This window comes from Pinus tabuliformis, chromosome 1_2 (genome assembly GCF_031772625.1).
Source record: "Pinus tabuliformis cultivar Carrire ecotype Pingquan chromosome 1_2, CPIR1, whole genome shotgun sequence".
NCBI lineage: Eukaryota > Viridiplantae > Streptophyta > Pinopsida > Pinales > Pinaceae > Pinus > Pinus tabuliformis.
In genome coordinates this window covers 24,395,564-24,416,606 of record NC_142298.1, presented here as the reverse complement: position 1 = coordinate 24,416,606, position 21,043 = coordinate 24,395,564, and the positions used below count along the sequence as shown (strand labels likewise).

Genomic DNA, 21,043 nt, shown 5'->3' with positions numbered 1-21,043 from the left:
AGAATCTAATTGTAATCACTTAATAGGTGTCATAGCGGTCCATCTAAATGTCATAGTTAATTGAGATTACTACAATTATCTTGACTTCAGTTGAATCTCACTGCATTCATTTATTGTTAATGTCTTCAATATAATCTTATATATTTGTTTGAGAATATTACTGTTGATTTCTTCATTATAATCTTATTTCACTGTTTGAAAATATAAAAAAAGACAATCATGTTACTTTTCATTTCTTATCACCTGTATAAAAGGATTACTACAATTGATTGAGCCTCTCGATTAAATAAGAGTGCACCATAGAGTTAAAATTGTTTTATGAATTATTTAAACTTAATCAAATTTCATTTAACCTCAAAGGAAGTGGGGGACAGAGGTCGTGATCGCCAGGATGACGCGGAAGCTTTTGGGATGTGTTAATTTTAATTTTAGTTTCACTGTATATTTAAAAAGAATCAAAATCACGGGGATATATTCCTGGAATGTGTCGGGCATATTCCTGGAATGGTATTAAACTACGACTTATTGTACATCACCCATCACTATCTTTTCACCACAACACCCATCACTATCTTTCCACCACGTCAAGACACGTGAAACTTTTGTATGCGGAAGGACATTACCTCCATTACCTCCATTAATGAAAAGGGAAGGACATTACCTCCACTACCTCCATTAATGGATAGGTTGCCCTATACTAAGACTCCATCTGTACATCACGCTCTCTGATGTTTGTTTTTTCTTCAGAAATTTCCATCCGTACAATAGCTTATTTAGTAACTATTGCCGTGGCTGATTGTACATCACACATTTTATCACATAGTCAGTCAGATAGAATAATTGGGCAAACAATAAAACCCATGCTATTGGGTATTGAATGCCCTCTAAGACACCATATTTACTGCACTGTAAGAGCTTGACGGGACAGCCCTGGTCATTCTCCTCCGCCTCCGCCTTGATCGCCACCGCCACCACCATTCCATAAGAAAGCTCGTATATACGATAATACAATGTACGCATACGTACGCATTTAATTGGCGAATTTGAATTTTGAGTTTGAAAGGGAAGCCCGCTCTCAAAATTTTAATTTCTATAGCTGTGACCGCCTGGAGGGTGCAGCAAAAGGCTGGCTGCCCGTCCTGCTCTCTGGAGGGTGCAACGAAATGCCAAAAATGCCTGTTACAGAGCCACAGTGCGCTGAAAATGAAAAGCAAAACCATACGGGCCGCGGCGACGGTCTCCGGCGCGTCTGTTCGCTGGAAGATATACGCAAGAAACTGCTGCGATGGGAAAGGAGTCCAACTGCCTTGGAGGCCGAAGCCAAAGTGCTGCCATGGGAAAAGCCCTTTTCAGGCTCCTTAAATGGCAATGAAAATGAGGGTTTTTCCTCAAGAAATGGAGGGGGAGATGGCCCCTGCGTTTTTCAGATGCCGGTGGATTATCCTCGGTATTCCAAGGCCGATTATGAATCGATGCCCGAGTGGAAGCTCGATAATCTTTTTCATGAATACGGTTTGCCGATCAGAGGAGATGTGGCTTTCAGGCGGAGCTACGCCATGGGGAATTTCCTCTGGCCTAACCAACTTTGAATAAAGGTTTCGACGGTATATGAGTATGCATCCTGGGCGTGATTGATTGGTTCTCGGCAAAGTTTTGAATAAGTTTGGGAGCTCTGTATATTTAGTTATGGATGCTTTCATTGCCAGGATATCGTTTCAGTCCAAATTGTGTTAAGAGGGGTTGCATAGTATTGGGTAGGGTTTGCCGCTTTTACATCTGAAGCTATTTTCGGTTTACAAACAATTCTTCATTCAATAGGTTCTGCTTACAGGTAAATTCTTCATTAGGTTCTGCTTATAGGTAAATTCTTCATTATTGGAGTTGTCGGGCTCAGACAATAGAGCACTTGAAAATACAGAATGGAGTTTTAATGGAACTCATCACCAAGTTTGCACACCAACATCCCATTAATGAAGAAGAAACGCAGAAGCCAGGGCATAAGCTAAGTAAAAAAACGACAAAGGGTAAGACTCGAAGCACTGTAAATACCATAGAACGCCTCCCTCAGCCAGGATGGATATATTTTTTCCTAATGGGATGGACAATACTGATCGTGGCATTGCTCAAGCCTGGTTATCTTTAATTTGGAGTAACATTGCTGTAGATTATTACGATTATTTTTTAGGCTTTGACAGAAAAATCTACGCCTACTTCTGTAACTTTTGCAGCTGCAAAAGCTTCTTTGTTCTTCATGTTTAGGTATCTTTATAAATAAATTTTTAAGAAGCAGTCTAAACATTTCAGGTTTTCTCTGAAATAATCAAGATGTAATCCAAAAGCTTCTTTCTTCTATAACTATTGCAGTGGAAATGCTTCTTTGTTCAGGTATCTTTATAATTAAATTTTTAAAAAGCAGGCCAAACATTTAAAGTTTTCTTATCAAAGCAAACAGGTAAGTTTTTAGATTTTAAAATCTGAAATTATAATTATTATTAAATTTTAAATTAATTTACTATTTATATTTATATATATAAGTTAACTTAGTCAAAATGTTTATCTCAGCATATATCCATATTAATTTTGGATCTACCAACAGGAAATTAAATATTTCAAGATGCAAACTTTTTTCATTACAAACTTTGAGGAAAATATTGCCTTCCATATTACTTTTGGATCTACCAACAAGGAAATCAAATATCTCAAGGTGCAAATTTTTTTCACTAAGAAACCTTGAGGAAAATATTGCCTTGATAAATTTGATTCTATTAACTTGGTAGATCCTAACTTAGGATAGACCTATGTTAATGTTTATAATATTATTTGTATTATATAAATTTTACATTTTTATATATAAAAGGATTATATTTTTAATTTTATTAAAAAATTGATTTAATCTCTATAAAATATTCACCAAACTTAGTAGTACTGAAAATATAGGTTTAAATATATCTTAAAAGTAATTATAACTTTTTTATTTTTAGATTTAATGATAAAATATTATAAAATTAAAATAAAATATTTTGATTTATAAATGAGCTATAGATTTTGGATGTGTGGTATTGATAAATTTTAGTATTGACCCATGGTATTGTAACAAAATTTGTTCTCAAGTTAATAATACCCAGAGTAAAATGAGAATGAATATTATTGATTAAAAATCTATTATATGTTTATTAATTAGATTTAAATAAAATTACATTTTTTATTATATAATGCTGATCTTTATATTACTGCATCAAAAAAATACATATGATTTTACTATGTAATATTAGCCACCCAAATACAAAATTCCCCGATTGACGCCCATTACTACTTACTGAAAAGAGAGAGAATTATTTTTAAAGAGCAGTGGTGCATATTAATAATATTATGGAAAAATATATAATTAGATTTTATCATTTATTATTCTTATTATATTATTATTATTCAAAATAATTTTAGCTATTAAAATAGGACGATAATTACTATAATTTAGTAATATAAGGTAATGTAATAAATAATAATCAATTATTAAATATTAATATATGACTAAAAATTTGAATTATAATTAATAATATCGGATAAACTTAATTAATATTAAATAACTATTAAAATAGTTATAATAGTTAAAAATGTATTTTTAATAATGATTAAATTATTTAAATATTAATATTATATAACTAATAAGACTTATAACTATTAAAATTGACTTATTAATAATTGGAAAAATATTAAATAACTAATAAGACTAATTATTGATAATAATAATTATTAAGGAGAAAATGTGTATAATTATTATTATTACCAAATTAATAATGTTAATGGTCGTGACAAATTAGATGTTTTTATGTCACATTTTAACAATCAATTTGGGTCCATCAACTTTATAATGGAGACAAAAGTCAATAACAACCTTTCTTTCCTTGAGGTTCTTATTTCTAAGAAAAGAGATGGTTCATTTGCTCACTAGGTTTTTCATTAAAAACTCACACTCAACAATACCTTCATGCAAGTTGTCATCATTATCCTGCTCAAAAGTTTGTTGTGTTAAACATATTAGCCACCCGAACTCTAAGGGATTCTAATGATAGTCACATGGAAGGAGAAAAACCCATCTCCTTGAATTTTTTGAAAATAACGGCTATACACCTAGGTCTCAGGGCTTTACAAATATCCTGTAAAGGACCAAGGTAAAGGAAGGATCCATTTGATTTAGTAAATTGTACCACAAACAAAATTGCTTGCATTTTGAAAAAGAATAAGGTGCATGCCGCCTTTAAGTTGCTTAACACTATTTGTACTTCTCTTAGATCAGTGAAAGACCACAAACAAAATTGCTTGCATTCTGAAAAAGAATAAGGTGCATGCCACCTTTAAGTTGCTTAACACTATCCATACTTCTCTTAGATTAGTCAAAGGCCAAGTGGAACCAAAGGACATGAAAGGTGTTACACATTGTTTTTTACACTCTAAAATAAGCTTTCTGAAGAAGAAATTTGATCCCTCTTGACTCATATTAGTTCCATGTTTAAGATGGAGCTATGTTTAATCCCATGCTTGTTGGAGCGCCATACATTAGGGAAGCTAGCCACTCAATAAATCAGAGGATGCATGAGCATGTAGCAGACATCAAACATAATAGGTCTCACTCCTAAACTTTAGTTGAGCATGCAGAAATAACTAAACACCACATATGTATTGAGGATTATGTTGTGATTGCCAAGGTTGATTACTTTCATCATAGGAAGTTTAGGGAGGCTATAGAAATTGAGAGGTTGGCCAGTAACCTAAATAGAAACTAGGGGTGGAAAATTAGTAAGAGTTGGATTCCTATTCTTTCTTTGTAATTTTTTTGTTCTTGAAAATCCACCCTGTTTTGTCTTCCTTTATATTGCATTTTTCATTCATTCATATATATATATATATATATATATATATACAATTAATATTAAAGATCTCCTTTACACAGATATAAATAACTCTAAAATACAATTTTAATTAATTGTCTTCTTATGAGAAATATTGATTCATGATTAATCATATACATAATAATAATATGTAGTTATGTAATAAAGCTTTGTATAATCAGGTTTTGTAACAAATAGTGTCTTCATTAGTCGAATAAGTTCCCTCTACAAATAATTCACTATAGTTCTTCCCTTTAAAAATGCAACCTTTTCATGTGTTGCATCTGCTTTGCTTTTAACAACACCACTAGTTCATTATCATATAGTTCCCAAGAAAACATGTTTCCTTGCTAGTCCTAACAACTAGGTAGACCAACTCTAGTCCTCTGGTCAAATTTGGAATCAAACAAAGATATTGACTTTTGAACCTCCTTTAAGTTGTTCTCAGACTATGAAGTAGGTTTTTCTCATTCATTTTACTGATTTCCATATTTAGTCTAGCTCTGTTAGTGATATCTAATGCCTTTAGTTCAATTGAAGATTTTCCATTTAAATATTTGATCATCTTTTTAGCCTTCACAACTTATTTCTGTACATTTTTCTTTTATGCGTCAATCATTAAATCATACCCATTCATCATAATATTCTATTGAGCAATTATATGAATATACTCCCATATAGAATGGACCTCCTAGATGATGTCATCCCAAACAATTTCTCTAGCTTCAATTAGAGACATATTGCCCTTGAATTTGGTTTTTAACTCCTTGATCTCATCTTGTGTTTCCTTGTTCTTGGCTTTCATGCATCAATCATTAAATCATACCCATTCATCATAATATTTTATTGAGCAATTATATGAATATACTCCCATATAGAATGGACCTCCTGGATGATATCATCCCAAACAATTTCTCTAGCTTCAATTAGAGACATATTTGTTAGGATATTCCGACACATAGGAAATAGTAAAGTATAACTTGGTCTAGTGTAGAGTTAGGTAAATTGTGTTTCTTTACTATGTACTTTTGTAACTTACAATCCGACGGTCACGATATGTAGTGATCCAATGGTTCATTCTCTGCTCGGTGTTACCAACACTTTGTGTATGCTCTTTGCCCAGTGACTCTGTGTGATCTGGGCAAATTAGAAACATAAAGGAAGTTTTTTTTCTCATGCGTATGCTCTTTTCTGCCGCGCCTTAGTGTGATCTCGAAAAATCAGAAACACTGAGGAAAATTGCTAGTTTCCGGGTAAAGCTAACTTCAAACCATAACGTTTGTTCTTTTCTGTATGTCTGTTTTGGGTTTTGTGGTTTTTGTTTTGCAGGCAAAAAAAGAGCTTTCTCAAGTAAGCACGCACCCCAAAGCTTTAGTGACTAAAACAAAAAAAAAGAACCCTTCCTCTTTTCCAAAAAATTACTAACCTTTTAAAATAGCTCACTTGGTCCAAAGTTACTTTATGAGAATAGAGGTCTTGAGTTCAAGTCTTTCTCTTTGTTATGCTAATTAGATTAAGTTTGGAAAGGGGGTGGATTTTTTTTAAATATAACATTATCATTCATTTCCACACATTCTCGCACTTCGTCGGCATCTTCAACAACTTTTCTTCAAAAAGCTATAACTTCTTCATCCAGAAGTCGTTTTCAGAGCCGTTTTTTTTAATCAACCTAATTTTTTGAGATATTTCCATTGGAACACTTAGTTTCAGCATCTATAGCTTCAGTTTCTATTAAAATGGAAATTCCATGCCCAGTTATTCTTGACTACACCAACTACTTCCAATGGTGGTCATACATTGTGGGTTTACTCATAAGTAAATGTGTTTACATAATAGCCTTAGGCCAAGAAACCAAACCGAAAGATGAAGATAAGGCAACCAAATGGGAAAATAGGCAAGATCAAGCACGTGGGTTGATAGGGATGTTTATTTCTCCAAACCTTATATTCCATATCGCAGAACTTGATACTCCTAATGAAACAATGAAACAGATCACTAAAGTTTTTGGAATTAAAAATGAACTTAAAGCCCATCAACTTGAAAATGAGTCGCTTACATTGGACCCCAATAATTTTTCTTCCATTGAATATTTTTTGTCCAAGTTCAAGACCCTTAGACTTCTCTTGGAAGGTGTTAAGGTTAGGAAAGAAGATGGTAACCTTATCTATTCCATTCTTACTAAGTTGGGACCAGCCTACTCTGTGTTTGTTTCCACCTTCCATTCTAAAAGAGAAGCCTTCATTTCTCAAGGACAAGACTACAAGTCCCCTTCCTTTGATTCCTTTTATGATTCTTTAATAAGAGAACAAGAAAAAATCTTACACCTTGGTCTTCTTAATCTTGGAAACTATTCTAAGAAATCCTTAGCCGCCCAACAACAACCAAATTCAAAGAATCCTAAGAAGTCGTATCCTAAAAAGAATGGTCCTACACCAAACAAGGGTCCTAAGCAATTTCAGCCTCAAAATGAAAAATCATTTCAACAAAATGATAAGGCAAATAAAAACAAAGGGAAGAAGACTGATAGACATTGCCACTTTTGTAATCGAGATGGCCACTTAAAATCCAAATGCTTTAAGAAGATGGAAGCCTTGGAAGCAGTAATGAAGAAGCATAACATCCATTTGGAGCACTCTTCAACTTCAAATTCATCTTCAGGAATAACACTTTCTACATGTGGTTGTCAAACATCTCGGTCTGGATATGCACTAAATGTATCTTCTTCTTCTAATTCTCATGAGTGGCTCATTGATTCTGGAGCTTCTTATCACATGGCCAAAAACAAAGCCATGTTTTCTTCTTTAAATGATTGTAACACCAAAAATATATATGTTGGTGATGATAGAACTCTTAGTGTTATAGGGACTGGAACTGTACATATAGACAATGGTCAATTTAATGATGTCTTATGTCTTCCAAACTTACCCCGCAACCTTCTATCTATATATTAGATAATTCATTCAGGTGAAGGTAAAATCGTTGAATTTTCACCTCACGATGTTGTAATTAAGGACCTAAGAGATCCTAGATAGATTTTAGCTACTCCTGACTGGTAGTGATCCCATCCTTATAAACCATGTGAAGTCTAGCCTTAAAAGGAAGTTTGAAATGACAGACTTAGGACACTTACATTATTTTCTTGGTCTTCAAGTCTTGGAATCCAAGGAAGGTATTTCCCTTTCCCAGTCCAAGTATGCCTGTGATGTTCTATGCCATTTTCACATGGAAGATTTTAAGCCAACCCCTTCTCCCTTTCAGTCTGGAGTCAAGCTTTCAGTCACTTGTACTTCTCCTGAAGTTGATGCTACCTTATACCATCAACTTGTAGGAAAACTTTTGTATCTAACCCATACTCATCCTGACCTTTCCTTTGTTGTTGGCCTTGTTGCTCGGTTTATGAAAAACCCCCGTGAAAGTCATTGGAAAGCAGCTAAAAGAATATTTCGTTATGTTCGAGGTACAGTTCAGTTTGGGATTCATTACAGTGCCAAAGCATCTCCTCTATTGGTTGGTTTCACTGATTCTGATTGGGCTGGTGACCCTGATGATCGGAAGTCTACTGCAGGTTATGTGTTCACTCTTGGTTCAAGACCTATTACATGGGCTTGCAAGAAACAAGGTGCCATTTCTCTTTCTTCAGCAGAAGCAGAGTATCGTGGTGCCGTAGAAGCTAGTAAGGAAGCCTTGTGGCTTCGTCAGATCCTGTCAGAGTTTGGCTTTCAGAAACAACATCCGACTACACTTTGGTGTGATAATCAAAGTGCCATTCATCTATGAAAAGTTCCAGTCCAACATCATCACAACAAACACATTGAACTGCACATGCACTTCATCAGAAAGCTCATTCACGGCCATGTTCTTGAAGTGCAATATTGTTCAACAGATGATCAAGTTGCAGACATCTTTACAAAGGCTCTCACAGAGGCGAAGTTCACTAAACTTCGATTTATGGTTGGAGTTCAGGAAGTTGTCACTAAGGGGGGTAGGCTTTAGTGCCTCCTTCCTTCTCCTATTGTGTCATATTTGTAAATCCTTCAATCCTATCCCAAGTTGTTCTTAAGGGGGGATGTTAGGATATTCCGACACATAGGAAATAGTTAAGTATAACTTGGTCTAGTATAGAGTTAGGTAAAGTGTGTTTCTTTACTATGTACATTTTGTAACTTACAATCCGATGGTCACGATATGTAGTGATCCGACGGTTCATTCTCTCCTCGGTATTATCGACACTTGATCCGTGGCTTAACACCCCGATTGGTTTGCGATCTCTATTTAAAGAGCATGGAGGGTCATTTGTAGGTTAACCGTTCATGAGAGAAGCTTATGTAAATTTTCATTCCTTTATTAATAAATTTCCTGAAGTGGCCGCATTGGCTCAGGCCGTGGACTGTTTCCCTCTTTGAGGGTTTTAACCACGTCAAAAGTATTGGTGTATTGATCTATGATCTATTTCTGAGCGGTGTCCTTTGGTGTTCTGTCTGAGGAACTTACCCTGTAAATTCCTACATTTAGAATCTACTTTCCATGTATAACAACCTCCCGTTAAAGAAAAAAAAATTCTGGAATTGTGGGCTTTTGCATTCTTGGGGGAAGTAGATTTTTAAATCTGCTTTGTGGAATCACATCATCTCCTAGTTTCTTGTATCTTAGACCATATCTTGGAATACCAAGTTTTCTCAAATTTTTGAACATTTATGTAAACCTAGGATCTTCCTTTTCAAATGAGTGCATCATTATCATATGATCATCATGGGGAAAACTTATATCTACACATCGTGGATGTGGAAAAGGTTCTTGTGCAGTTGAGCTAGGAGGAGGAAGATTTGTTCTTGGATTGTTGTTTTGATGTTCAAAAGGAATAATATTCTCACCACGATGGATTGCAAAGTTCTGTAGAGAGACACTACTAGAGAAATCAGGACGAACAACAACATATGAAGAATAGTCAAGTGATTTGGCTAATGCAACTAATTTATTATTGGTGCAAGGTATTTTTACAAAATGAGGAAATGAAATAATATCAGAGGAGGGGGGTTCTTTAATGAGCACATAAGTAATAAATTGTTTCTTTGGGATCTGAGGAACATCAACGAACCAAGTCTCTCGGAAGGAGAGATCTTCCCATTTTATAACTTGGTGTTCCATCTTTTGGTTTGAGGGATTTGTTAGGACCATTGTGTTGGATTGAGAATCCCAACTTAGAGTATGGAGGATAGCAAGATACATGGTGTTAGTATGTCTAAAACAATGTTGGGTCTGGATGGCAATATTAGTTCGCTTGGATTTCACATCAAAACCAATAGTTTTAATCTGTAACTTAAGAATGTCCCCAAGATGTTCATCAAAAGCATAGACTAAGAAATTTGGGTAGCAGTTGAACCAGAAGGGACCATTAGACAATGGGGCTACTATCCCTCTAATCAATGAATTTGTAAACTTATGATGTGTGAGATAACTTACAATACATAGAACATAGGCATTGATGCATCTGTGAAAAACTCCCAACCATTATACACCCAATATGTAAATAATTTGTGCCATGCTTTTGGGCTTCTCTCTGGATTTGTTTTGGATCAATAAGTGATATGGTTTGGGTGACTTCACAATTCTGTTGTATTTGTGACACAAATTATTTTACTATGACTTTGCTAATAACTTTCAGATGGAAACAATTTAAATCGGCATAGACGCTATATGGATAGATGACTGGTAATTTCCATGCAACTTGAGGTTTATATTCGACTACTTCTATCTTAACATCATTCACAAAAGATTTACGACAACTATCAAACATATTATCAAGACCAGAACTAGAAGATTCTTTAAAGCTACTTATATTTTTAAAAGAGATTGATCAAAAGTATTGCTCCATAACTTTATCACAACAGTTAATATGTACCTGAATTATTGGCTCTAATACCAATTTGACCCAATAATCAATTAAAAAAACTTATTATAAAAAAATCTAAATTATATATATATATATATTTATCAGATCTCACACAGTTCTTTATCAAAACACCAGAAGGTAGGCATTATTGCTTGAGACTTTGTAAGGGCTGTAGGATCCAGGATCTAAGGTATAAAATACAGAACCTCCTAGGTATACCAGTGCATGGGCAAAATCTGATCCACATGGGACATAGCTTACAGGATAACTACACCCTCCAGGATTACAATATAACATCAAACTCGACCATCATCATCAATCTCTGTCTGCGAGGTGGATGTTCTAGGACCAGCTTAAAGAATACAAGTTCCTTCAAAGATGTAGTTAAAGGTAAAGGGAAAGTGTAGACCAAACCAACAACAACGCCTGAACTTCCCGGGCCCTGCATTCTAGAACAAAATACCGAGAATCCTGCTCTCACCACTGCAATGCCTGAGGTAAATTCTTTGTACTCAGATCTTTATTCTCACTCAGTTATATGTAGATTTAATGGACTCTGACCCAAATCTGATGTTCTGCACCACTAGATTCACACTACATGGATACCAAACTACAAAATATACTTATTCCCCAAGGGTTTTTTTATAGTAATATTTAATACAGAACGCGATAAGGAATATATCCTCAACAAGGGGCCATGGTTTTGTGGCAACGCAGGGCTCTTCATGACCCCTTTTTTTCCAGATTTCGATGCCAACACAATGGTGGTATCAAAGGTGCCAGTCTCGGTTAGGTTGCACAACCTTCCATTACACTTCTAGCACCACAAGGTATTAATTTCCATAGGGAACACCTTGGGAAAATTTCTAAAGATGGATGGAGACAGACTCACAAAGGGAATATTTACTTTCGCCAGAATTTGTGTTGAAGTAGATCTCAGCCAGGGACTACCAAAAAGTATAACACTGAATTTCAATAATACACAATGGATACAACCTTTGGACTACGAAAATACAACGTTTCAATGCCGAGGATGTCTACAAACATGTCACCTACTTAGTGCTTGTCCACATGCAAGAAATACCCCCGAATGGAACAAGAAGCAACAGAGGAAGCCTAAAGGATGGAAACATACAAAGCCATTGGATGAAGAAGAAGACACAACAGAGACTATAGAATATAAAGTAGAAATGGATGAACAAAAAGTCCAAAACAACACACTAAAGAAAGAGGAAGCCCCCAATAACCCTTTGTAGCAACAAGCTTCCCAGCCAACAGGAAAGGAAATATTTGGCAACAAGAGAACTCATGGATCAGAAGGATCTGAGTCAAACAAGGACTCTCCCACAACTACTACCGAAAATCAGCTATCCATTATAAATGCTACCCCCAACACTGGAGGATGGCAAAAGGTGGAGAAAAAGAAAGGGAGAAAAGAATAGCATTTTTATTTTTATTTTTATCTTTCTTATTATTTCTGGTTTCTGTAAAAACAAGAATAGATCATCTTCATATGCTCTTGAGCATCTACAAAGTGTAATTTTGTCTTATGAATAGAATTACGACTTTTTCCATGGGAAAATCTCTCTCTCTCTCTCTCTCTCTCTCTCTCTCTATATATATATATATATATATATATATATACATACACATACACATACACATACACATACACATACATATATATACATATACATACATACATATACATATATATATATATATATATATATATATATATATATATATATATATATATATATATATATAAGAAAATAACAAAAATGTTACAACTAATATGATGATATATTATTTATTATTATTTTAATGTCATAGCCAAGCCAGACACCAAATTGGTGTATGGGACCCCCTTGTTTGTGGGACAAGGGACCCACCTCCGTGCAACTATTTGACAATGAATAAATATAAATATTAGAAATAGAAGTAAACAACAAGGAACATAACAAATTATATTATATAATTTAAAGGAATTTCTAATATTTATTAATGTCTATTATTCTTATACTAAAAGGTTAATTATTACTATTGTTATCCAATTTTAAGGTCACAACCAAGCCGACACCAAATTGGTGTATGAGACCCCTTGTTTGTGGGACAAGGGACCCACCTTCGCACAACAATTTGACTGATAAGTCTATGAAGGCATACATACTCCACCCACCTCTGGTTTTGAACTTGTGACCTCTTGGGAGGAAGCACATAAACTAATTAAAAAAATAAAGTATCAAATATCATCTAAAATTACATAACTACATATTATTATTATGTATATGATTAATCATGAATCAATATTTCTCATAAGAAGACAATTAATTAAAATTGTATTTTAGAGTTATTTATATCTGTGTAAAGGAGATCTTTAATATTAATTATATATATATATATATATATATATATATATATATATATATATATATATATATATATATATGAATGAATGAAAAATGCAATATAAAGGAAGACAAAACAGGGTGGATTTTCAAGAACGAAAAAATTACAAAGAAATAATAGGAATCCAACTCTTACTAATTTTCCACCCCTAGTTTCAATTTAGGTTGTTGGCCAACCTCTCAATTTCTATAGCCTCCCTAAACTTCCTATGATGAAAGTAATCAACCTTGGCAATCACCACATAATCCTCAATACATACGTGGTGTTTAGTTTTTTTTGCATGCTCAACTAAATTTTAGGAGTGAGACCTATTATGTTTGACATCCGCTGCATGCTCATGCATCCTCTGATTTATTGAGTGGCTAGCTTCCCTAATGTATGGCGCTCCAACAAGCATGGGATTAAACATAGCTCCATCTTAAACATGGAACTAATATGAGTCAAGAGGGATCAAATTTCTTCTTCAGAAAGCTTATTTTAGAGTGTAAAAAACAATGTGTAACACCTTTCATGTCCTTTGGTTCCACTTGGCCTTTGACTAATCTAAGAGAAGTATGGATAGTGTTAAGCAACTTAAAGGTGGCATGCACCTTATTCTTTTTCAGAATGCAAGCAATTTTGTTTGTGGTCTTTCACTGATCTAAGAGAAGTACAAATAGTGTTAAGCAACTTAAAGGCGGCATGCACCTTATTCTTTTTCAAAATGCAAGCAATTTTGTTTGTGGTACAATTTACTAAATCAAATGGATCCTTCCTTTACCTTGGTCCTTTACAGGATATTTGTAAAGCCCTGAGACCTAGGTGTATAGCCGTTATTTTCAAAAAATTCAAGGAGATGGGTTTTTCTCCTTCCATGTGACTATCATTAGAATCCCTTAGAGTTCGGGTGGCTAATATGTTTAACACAACAAACTTTTGAGCAGGATAATGATGACAACTTGCATGAAGGTATTGTTGAGTGTGAGTTTTTAATGAAAAACCTAGTGAGCAAATGAACCATCTCTTTTCTTAGAAATAAGAACCTCAAGGAAAGAAAGGTTGTTATTGACTTTTGTCTCCATTATAAAGTTGATGGACCCAAATTGATTGTTAAAATGTGACATAAAAACATCTAATTTGTCACGACCATTAACATTATTAATTTGGTAATAATAATAATTATACACATTTTCTCCTTAATAATTATTATTATCAATAATTAGTCTTATTAGTTATTTAATATTTTTCCAATTATTAATAAGTCAATTTTAATAGTTATAAGTCTTATTAGTTATATAATATTAATATTTAAATAATTTAATCATTATTAAAAATACATTTTTAACTATTATAACTATTTTAATAGTTATTTAATATTAATTAAGTTTATCCGATATTATTAATTATAATTCAAATTTTTAGTCATATATTAATATTTAATAATTGATTATTATTTATTACATTACCTTATATTACTAAATTATAGTAATTATCGTCCTATTTTAATAGCTAAAATTATTTTGAATAATAATAATATAATAAGAATAATAAATGATAAAATCTAATTATATATTTTTCCATAATATTATTAATATGCACCACTGCTCTTTAAAAATAATTCTCTCTCTTTTCAGTAAGTAGTAATGGGCGTCAATCGGGGAATTTTGTATTTGGGTGGCTAATATTACATAGTAAAATCATATGTATTTTTTTGATGCAGTAATATAAAGATCAGCATTATATAATAAAAAATGTAATTTTATTTAAATCTAATTAATAAACATATAATAGATTTTTAATCAATAATATTCATTCTCATTTTACTCTGGGTATTATTAACTTGAGAACAAATTTTGTTACAATACCATGGGTCAATACTAAAATTTATCAATACCACACATCCAAAATCTATAGCTCATTTATAAATCAAAATATTTTATTTTAATTTTATAATATTTTATCATTAAATCTAAAAATAAAAAAGTTATAATTACTTTTAAGATATATTTAAACCTATATTTTCAGTACTACTAAGTTTGGTGAATATTTTATAGAGATTAAATCAATTTTTTAATAAAATTAAAAATATAATCCTTTTATATATAAAAATGTAAAATTGATATAATACAAATAATATTATAAACATTAACATAGGTCTATCCTAAGTTAGGATCTACCAAGTTAATAGAATCAAATTTATCAAGGCAATATTTTCCTCAAGGTTTCTTAGTGAAAAAAATTTGCACCTTGAGATATTTGATTTCCTTGTTGGTAGATCCAAAAGTAATATGGAAGGCAATATTTTCCTCAAAGTTTGTAATGAAAAAAGTTTGCATCTTGAAATATTTAATTTCTTGTTGGTAGATCCAAAATTAATATGGATATATGCTGAGATAAACATTTTGACTAAGTTAACTTATATATATAAATATAAATAGTAAATTAATTTAAAATTTAATAATAATTATAATTTCAGATTTTAAAATCTAAAAACTTACCTGTTTGCTTTGATAAGAAAACTTTAAATGTTTGGCATGCTTTTTAAAAATTTAATTATAAAGATACCTGAACAAAGAAGCATTTCCACTGCAAAAGTTATAGAAGAAAGAAGCTTTTGGACTACATCTTGATCATTTCAGAGAAAACCTGAAATGTTTGGACTGCTTCTTAAAAATTTATTTATAAAGATACCTAAACATGAAGAACAAATAAGCTATTGCAGCTGCAAAAGTTACAGAAGTAGGCGTAGATTTTTCTGTCAAAGCCTAAAAAATAATCGTAATAATCTACAGCAATGTTACTCCAAATTAAAGATAACCAGGCTTGAGCAATGCCACGATCAGTATTGTCCATCCCATTAGGAAAAGATATATCCATCGCTGAGGGAGGCGTTCTATGGTATTTACAGTGCTTCGAGTCTTACCCTTTGTCGTTTTTTTACTTAGCTTATGCCCTGGCTTCTGCGTTTCTTCTTCATTAATGGGATGTTGGTGTGCAAACTTGGTGATGAGTTCCATTAAAACTCCATTCTGTATTTTCAAGTGCTCTATTGTCTGAGCCCGACAACTCCAATAATGAAGAATTTACCTATAAGCAGAACCTAATGAAGAATTTACCTGTAAGCAGAACCTATTGAATGAAGAATTGTTTGTAAACCGAAAATAGCTTCAGATGTAAAAGCGGCAAACCCTACCCAATACTATGCAACCCCTCTTAACACAATTTGGACTGAAACGATATCCTGGCAATGAAAGCATCCATAACTAAATATACAGAGCTCCCAAACTTATTCAAAACTTTGCCGAGAACCAATCAATCACGCCCAGGATGCATACTCATATACCGTCGAAACCGTTATTCAAAGTTGGTTCGGCCAGAGGAAATTCCCCATGGCGTAGCTCCGCCTGAAAGCCACATCTCCTCTGATCGGCAAACCGTATTCATGAAAAAGATTATCGAGCTTCCACTCGGGCATCGATTCATAATCGGCCTTGGAATACCGAGGATAATCCACCGGCATCTGAAAAACGCAGGGGCCATCTCCCCCTCCATTTCTTGAGGAAAAACCCTCATTTTCATTGCCATTTAAGGAGCCTGAAAAGGGCTTTTCCCATGGCAGCACTTTGGCTTCGGCCTCCAAGGCAGTTGGACTCCTTTCCCATCGCAGCAGTTTCTTGCGTATATCTTCCAGCGAACAGACGCGCCAGAGACCGTCGCCGCGGCCCGTATGGTTTTGCTTTTCATTTTCAGCGCACTGTGGCTCTGTAACAGGCATTTTTGGCATTTCGTTGCACCCTCCAGAGAGCAGGACGGGCAGCCTTTTGCTGCACCCTCCAGGCGGTCACAGCTATAGAAATTAAAATTTTGAGAGCGGGCTTCCCATTCAAACTCAAAATTCAAATTCGCCAATTAAATGCGTACGTATGCGTACATTGTATTATCGTATATACGAGCTTTCTTATGGAATGGTGGTGGCGGTGGCGGTGGCGATCAAGGCGGAGGCGGAGGAGAATGACCAGGGCTGTCCCGTCAAGCTCTTACAGTGCAGTAAATATGGTGTCTTAGAGGGCATTCAATACCCAATAGCATGGGTTTTATTGTTTGCCGAATAATTGTGATCGCTGGTGTAAGGCGGCCTGGAACATCTACCCTAAGATCAAGTTTTGGCTGGCTACACTCGCCTATATATAGAGTCTCACCTGTGATATACAAGCATGAAATAAGCTCAACTGCAATTCCTTCCTTGTGTTGCGCTGTTTTGTAGTGTTTAATTACTTCTTGTTGGCCGTTGCAATGGGGGCAAGAACATTGGCAGTTTCGGTTTATGTTACAGCAACGCTGGCATTAATATTTAATCTCTATGTTCAAGGTAAGGTGGTAATCCCTCGACCGTATTTTATGTAGGTATCGTCTTTGTTTGTTTGTTTTGGTGAGTAGCTATCATAAATAAATATTTGTTTGCTTCGGTAAGTGCAGGAGCTACGGGTACGACGTTTGTGATCCAGAACCAGTGTTCATACACGGTATGGGCCGCAGGAATTCCCGTCGGTGGCGGTCAAGCGCTGGGGAAGTGGCAATCATGGATTGTTAACATGCCCGCAGGAACAATTTCAGGCAGATTTTGGGGACGTACGGGATGCTCTTTCGATGCCTCTGGTAAAGGAAGAAGATGCAGCACTGGTGACTGCGGCGGCGTGCTCCGCTGTACAGGCTCGGGACAGCCTCCTGCAACGCTGGTTGAATATACTCTGAACGGGGGCTACAATCAAGATTACTATGACATCTCCGTAATTGATGGTTTCAATGTCCCTCTCTCCCTGACTCCCTCCAACGGTGGCTGCATTGCGCCCACTTGCAAAATGGACAAGTGCCCAGATGCCTACCTATATCCCAGTGATAGCACTAAAAACCACGGTTGCGCTTCTGGTGCTAATTACAACGTTATATTCTGTCCTTGATGAGAAGCTTATCCTACTGAATTCTCTGTTCGTATCAACCATAAGAATTCTCTGTTCATAAATAAACCGAATTCTATGCAGTGTCATATCTACCCTAAGAATATTACAATCAACATATTTATAATAGGAGTACCATATTGTGTGCAAGAAGATCTATCCCGTAAAAAGGAAGTTCTATCATGTGAAAAAGGCAAGGTATTTTTTATAGTATTTTTATTTCTTAGTTTGTAAATGAGTAATGTTATTTTGGATATCTTTATCGTGTATATCGAACAATTTGGATATTTTTACGGAGTTGTCTATAATGCGATTTTTTGGAGATTCTCGTGACGTAATCCGGCGGAAAAAAATTTGAGGTTAAATCTTGATTTGTATTATTTAAAATCGTTTTTTAACTACATATTTGGATTCACCACCTTGAAAAACCCTTTGGACGCTTTGATTGTGCAGAAACTAGATATCAAACTTGCAATTCCAATAAATTGCTGCGGGATTTTGAGCGGAAAAACCCACTGGAAAAGCTTCCAAAAAATCTCATTATAGACAACTGCTATATTTAAAGCCGATATGAATGATCAATTGATTTTAAATAATTTAATAAATAAGTATAGATGATTTTCGTTAACATATTTTTTTTTAAAATATTTTTTTAATTTTATTAATTAACAAATTTCATTTTCCATTTATATAATACACTGTTATATTTATAATATTAATCATAGCACATTTACATATAAATTTGAGAAACGAAAAATGTAAACACAATTTAAAATCATATATTATATTTATATGGGGAGTTCTTTGCATTGAAAAAAGAAAAGGTTACAAATCTTTTATTCCATAAATCAAAATAATATATGATCATAATTTGAAATCGAAATAATATATAGCGATATTCATAATAATAACAATATTATTAAATTAAATGCTCAATGCATTAAATATATATCTATTTCTAAATAGCACGCCTTTGCATGGTAATGGAGATTTATTTAGATGATATATTTGCAACATTTTTGGCCTAGTTCGAAACTAATTAAAAGAAAAGTAAAAGTTTAATTAGTAATCTTTCATGGTAATGGAAGAGTTAAGGGCATTTATCTAATATTTACTCATTTTGATAGTAACTTGAATAATTGTGTATGTAGATTGATGAGATAACATGTATTTATCCAAATAATAGGGATATAAAATTTTAAACTTATCTTATTTTAAGAAATGTTGATGCTATAGTTGTGGAACAATATAAAAAAAGTGAGAATTTTGGTTGGCTTCAAGTCCATGAACAAATCCGTTGCAAAGTTGAACCTTACTTCTTACTATTTTAAGATCTTTTCCTTGACATTTATGGATATCTTTGGGTCACTGTTGTTAGAATAGGGAGAATAGGTTGGGGATTTCAAATTCAAGTTGGCATAAAATTTAGATTGAGTGGTGGAGATATCCCAATATCTATTTTTCTTGTCTAGAGTGGCTCTATGTAGATTTTGCCACCTATCCTACCTGAAGGTAACCTTAGTTCTTTGGATACATGATTACCTAGGTTTACAATAATTTTGATCCATGGTGGCATCTATCATGGGTAGTGAATTCCCCAATCTTTCAATCTTTTAAAATTGTTAGCTGGAGATTCCCTACTCTGCCCTTTTGACCCAAACTATCTTATAATTTTTGCAATCCGTTTTGGATTTTTTAAAATTGATTATACTCTATCTAAATATCCACTTGTTAATTCATTTAGAAAACCCATTCCTTAATTAAAAGTTCTCAATCCTTATTTGTTAATTCATTTGAGAAACCCCATTCTTTAATTGAAAGTTCCTCAATCTTTTAGTTTTCCCCAACTTCTCTTGTTTGATGTAAGCCTAAAAGCATGAACCTGTATGCAAAGAATCAATGCCTAAAAACAATGTAAACAATCATTTTCTAAAGAAAAGACATCAAATCACTAGCATCGACAAATCTTGTGTTGGATTATGTTACATTTTCGATTTTGATCATATATGTAACTGTGAACTTAACGAAAGAAACAATTAAAATTAATACAAATTGAATTTACGCAAAGAGAGATGTCGTGGCCCTTTGTAAATTTCCACATTATGGGTTCAACTGGTGGAAATTAGGAAGTAGTCCCTACTATGAGATTGGAGTCAAGTATATTTTCCCCTTTGCACAATGTGTAAACAAACCCTAAGCCTTTCTTCTACTAGTCCATTCGCTCTTGTCCTGATTGGATTTTCTAGGGAAAACACCACTGGATGTGTTGCTAATAATTTTTATTATACAAATTTATTTATGATTAATAATTTTGATTGCAAACATTTTCACTCCATAAATGTGATTTTTTGAATAATTAAATAGTTAAGTTAGTTTCTCACCCTAAAGACAGGCCAATTCTTATAATAATAGATTAAAATCAACCATTTTAAGTAATAATCCAATATCATTGATCCAAAACTAAAACATCCAAAATTTATAGATATTTTTTTTTACAGAAAATCGCTGATGGGAATGTCAAACGAACATTCATGGTAATATTGCAGGCTTTTATTTAATGAAGTGCATGGATCTGACCATAAATTTGACATGGTAATAACATTGACCATTATAATACTTTGTATGCAACCTCGAAATTATGAACCATCGTACCCTTCAAACTTGCATGGATGTGAGTCATGGCCATAAATCCCACATGATATAACCTCAATTACTACGCTAAGTGTTCGCGGTGTCCGTCCAGTCCCTACAATCATACATAAATTATCGATGAAAGTTCAATTCACTCGATCATTAATATATCGAGCTTGACTCCCTCCTTTTTCCTTTCTAGTTCGCACCCCAATTAATTGTAACACCTAAGTATAGTCAGTTTCACCTAGGCCAAACCTGATAAGCCTTCTTCGACTTAGAGTCAGAGG

The 21,043-nt window shown here is 33.7% G+C and overlaps 3 protein-coding genes across 3 annotated transcripts; 2 read left to right on the top strand and 1 right to left on the bottom strand.

Moving 5' to 3' along the window:
* Positions 1–878: 878 nt before the first annotated feature.
* LOC149204148 (uncharacterized) lies at positions 879–1,757 on the top strand. Its single transcript, XM_089393217.1, has one exon. It carries the CDS (start codon positions 1,164–1,166, stop codon positions 1,587–1,589), a length of 426 nt encoding a protein of 141 aa, XP_089249343.1. The 5' UTR covers positions 879–1,163; the 3' UTR covers positions 1,590–1,757.
* Positions 1,758–16,357: 14,600 nt separating this feature from the next.
* Positions 16,358–17,066, bottom strand: LOC149204147 (uncharacterized). Its single transcript, XM_089393216.1, has one exon. It carries the CDS (start codon positions 16,949–16,951, stop codon positions 16,526–16,528), a length of 426 nt encoding a protein of 141 aa, XP_089249342.1. The 5' UTR covers positions 16,952–17,066; the 3' UTR covers positions 16,358–16,525.
* Positions 17,067–17,407: 341 nt separating this feature from the next.
* Positions 17,408–18,125, top strand: LOC149204146 (thaumatin-like protein). The gene is made up of 2 exons (XM_089397055.1): positions 17,408–17,536; positions 17,644–18,125. The coding sequence occupies exons 1-2, from the start codon at positions 17,461–17,463 to the stop codon at positions 18,123–18,125; spliced, it is 558 nt and encodes a 185-aa protein (XP_089253181.1). The 5' UTR covers positions 17,408–17,460.
* Positions 18,126–21,043: the final 2,918 nt, after the last annotated feature.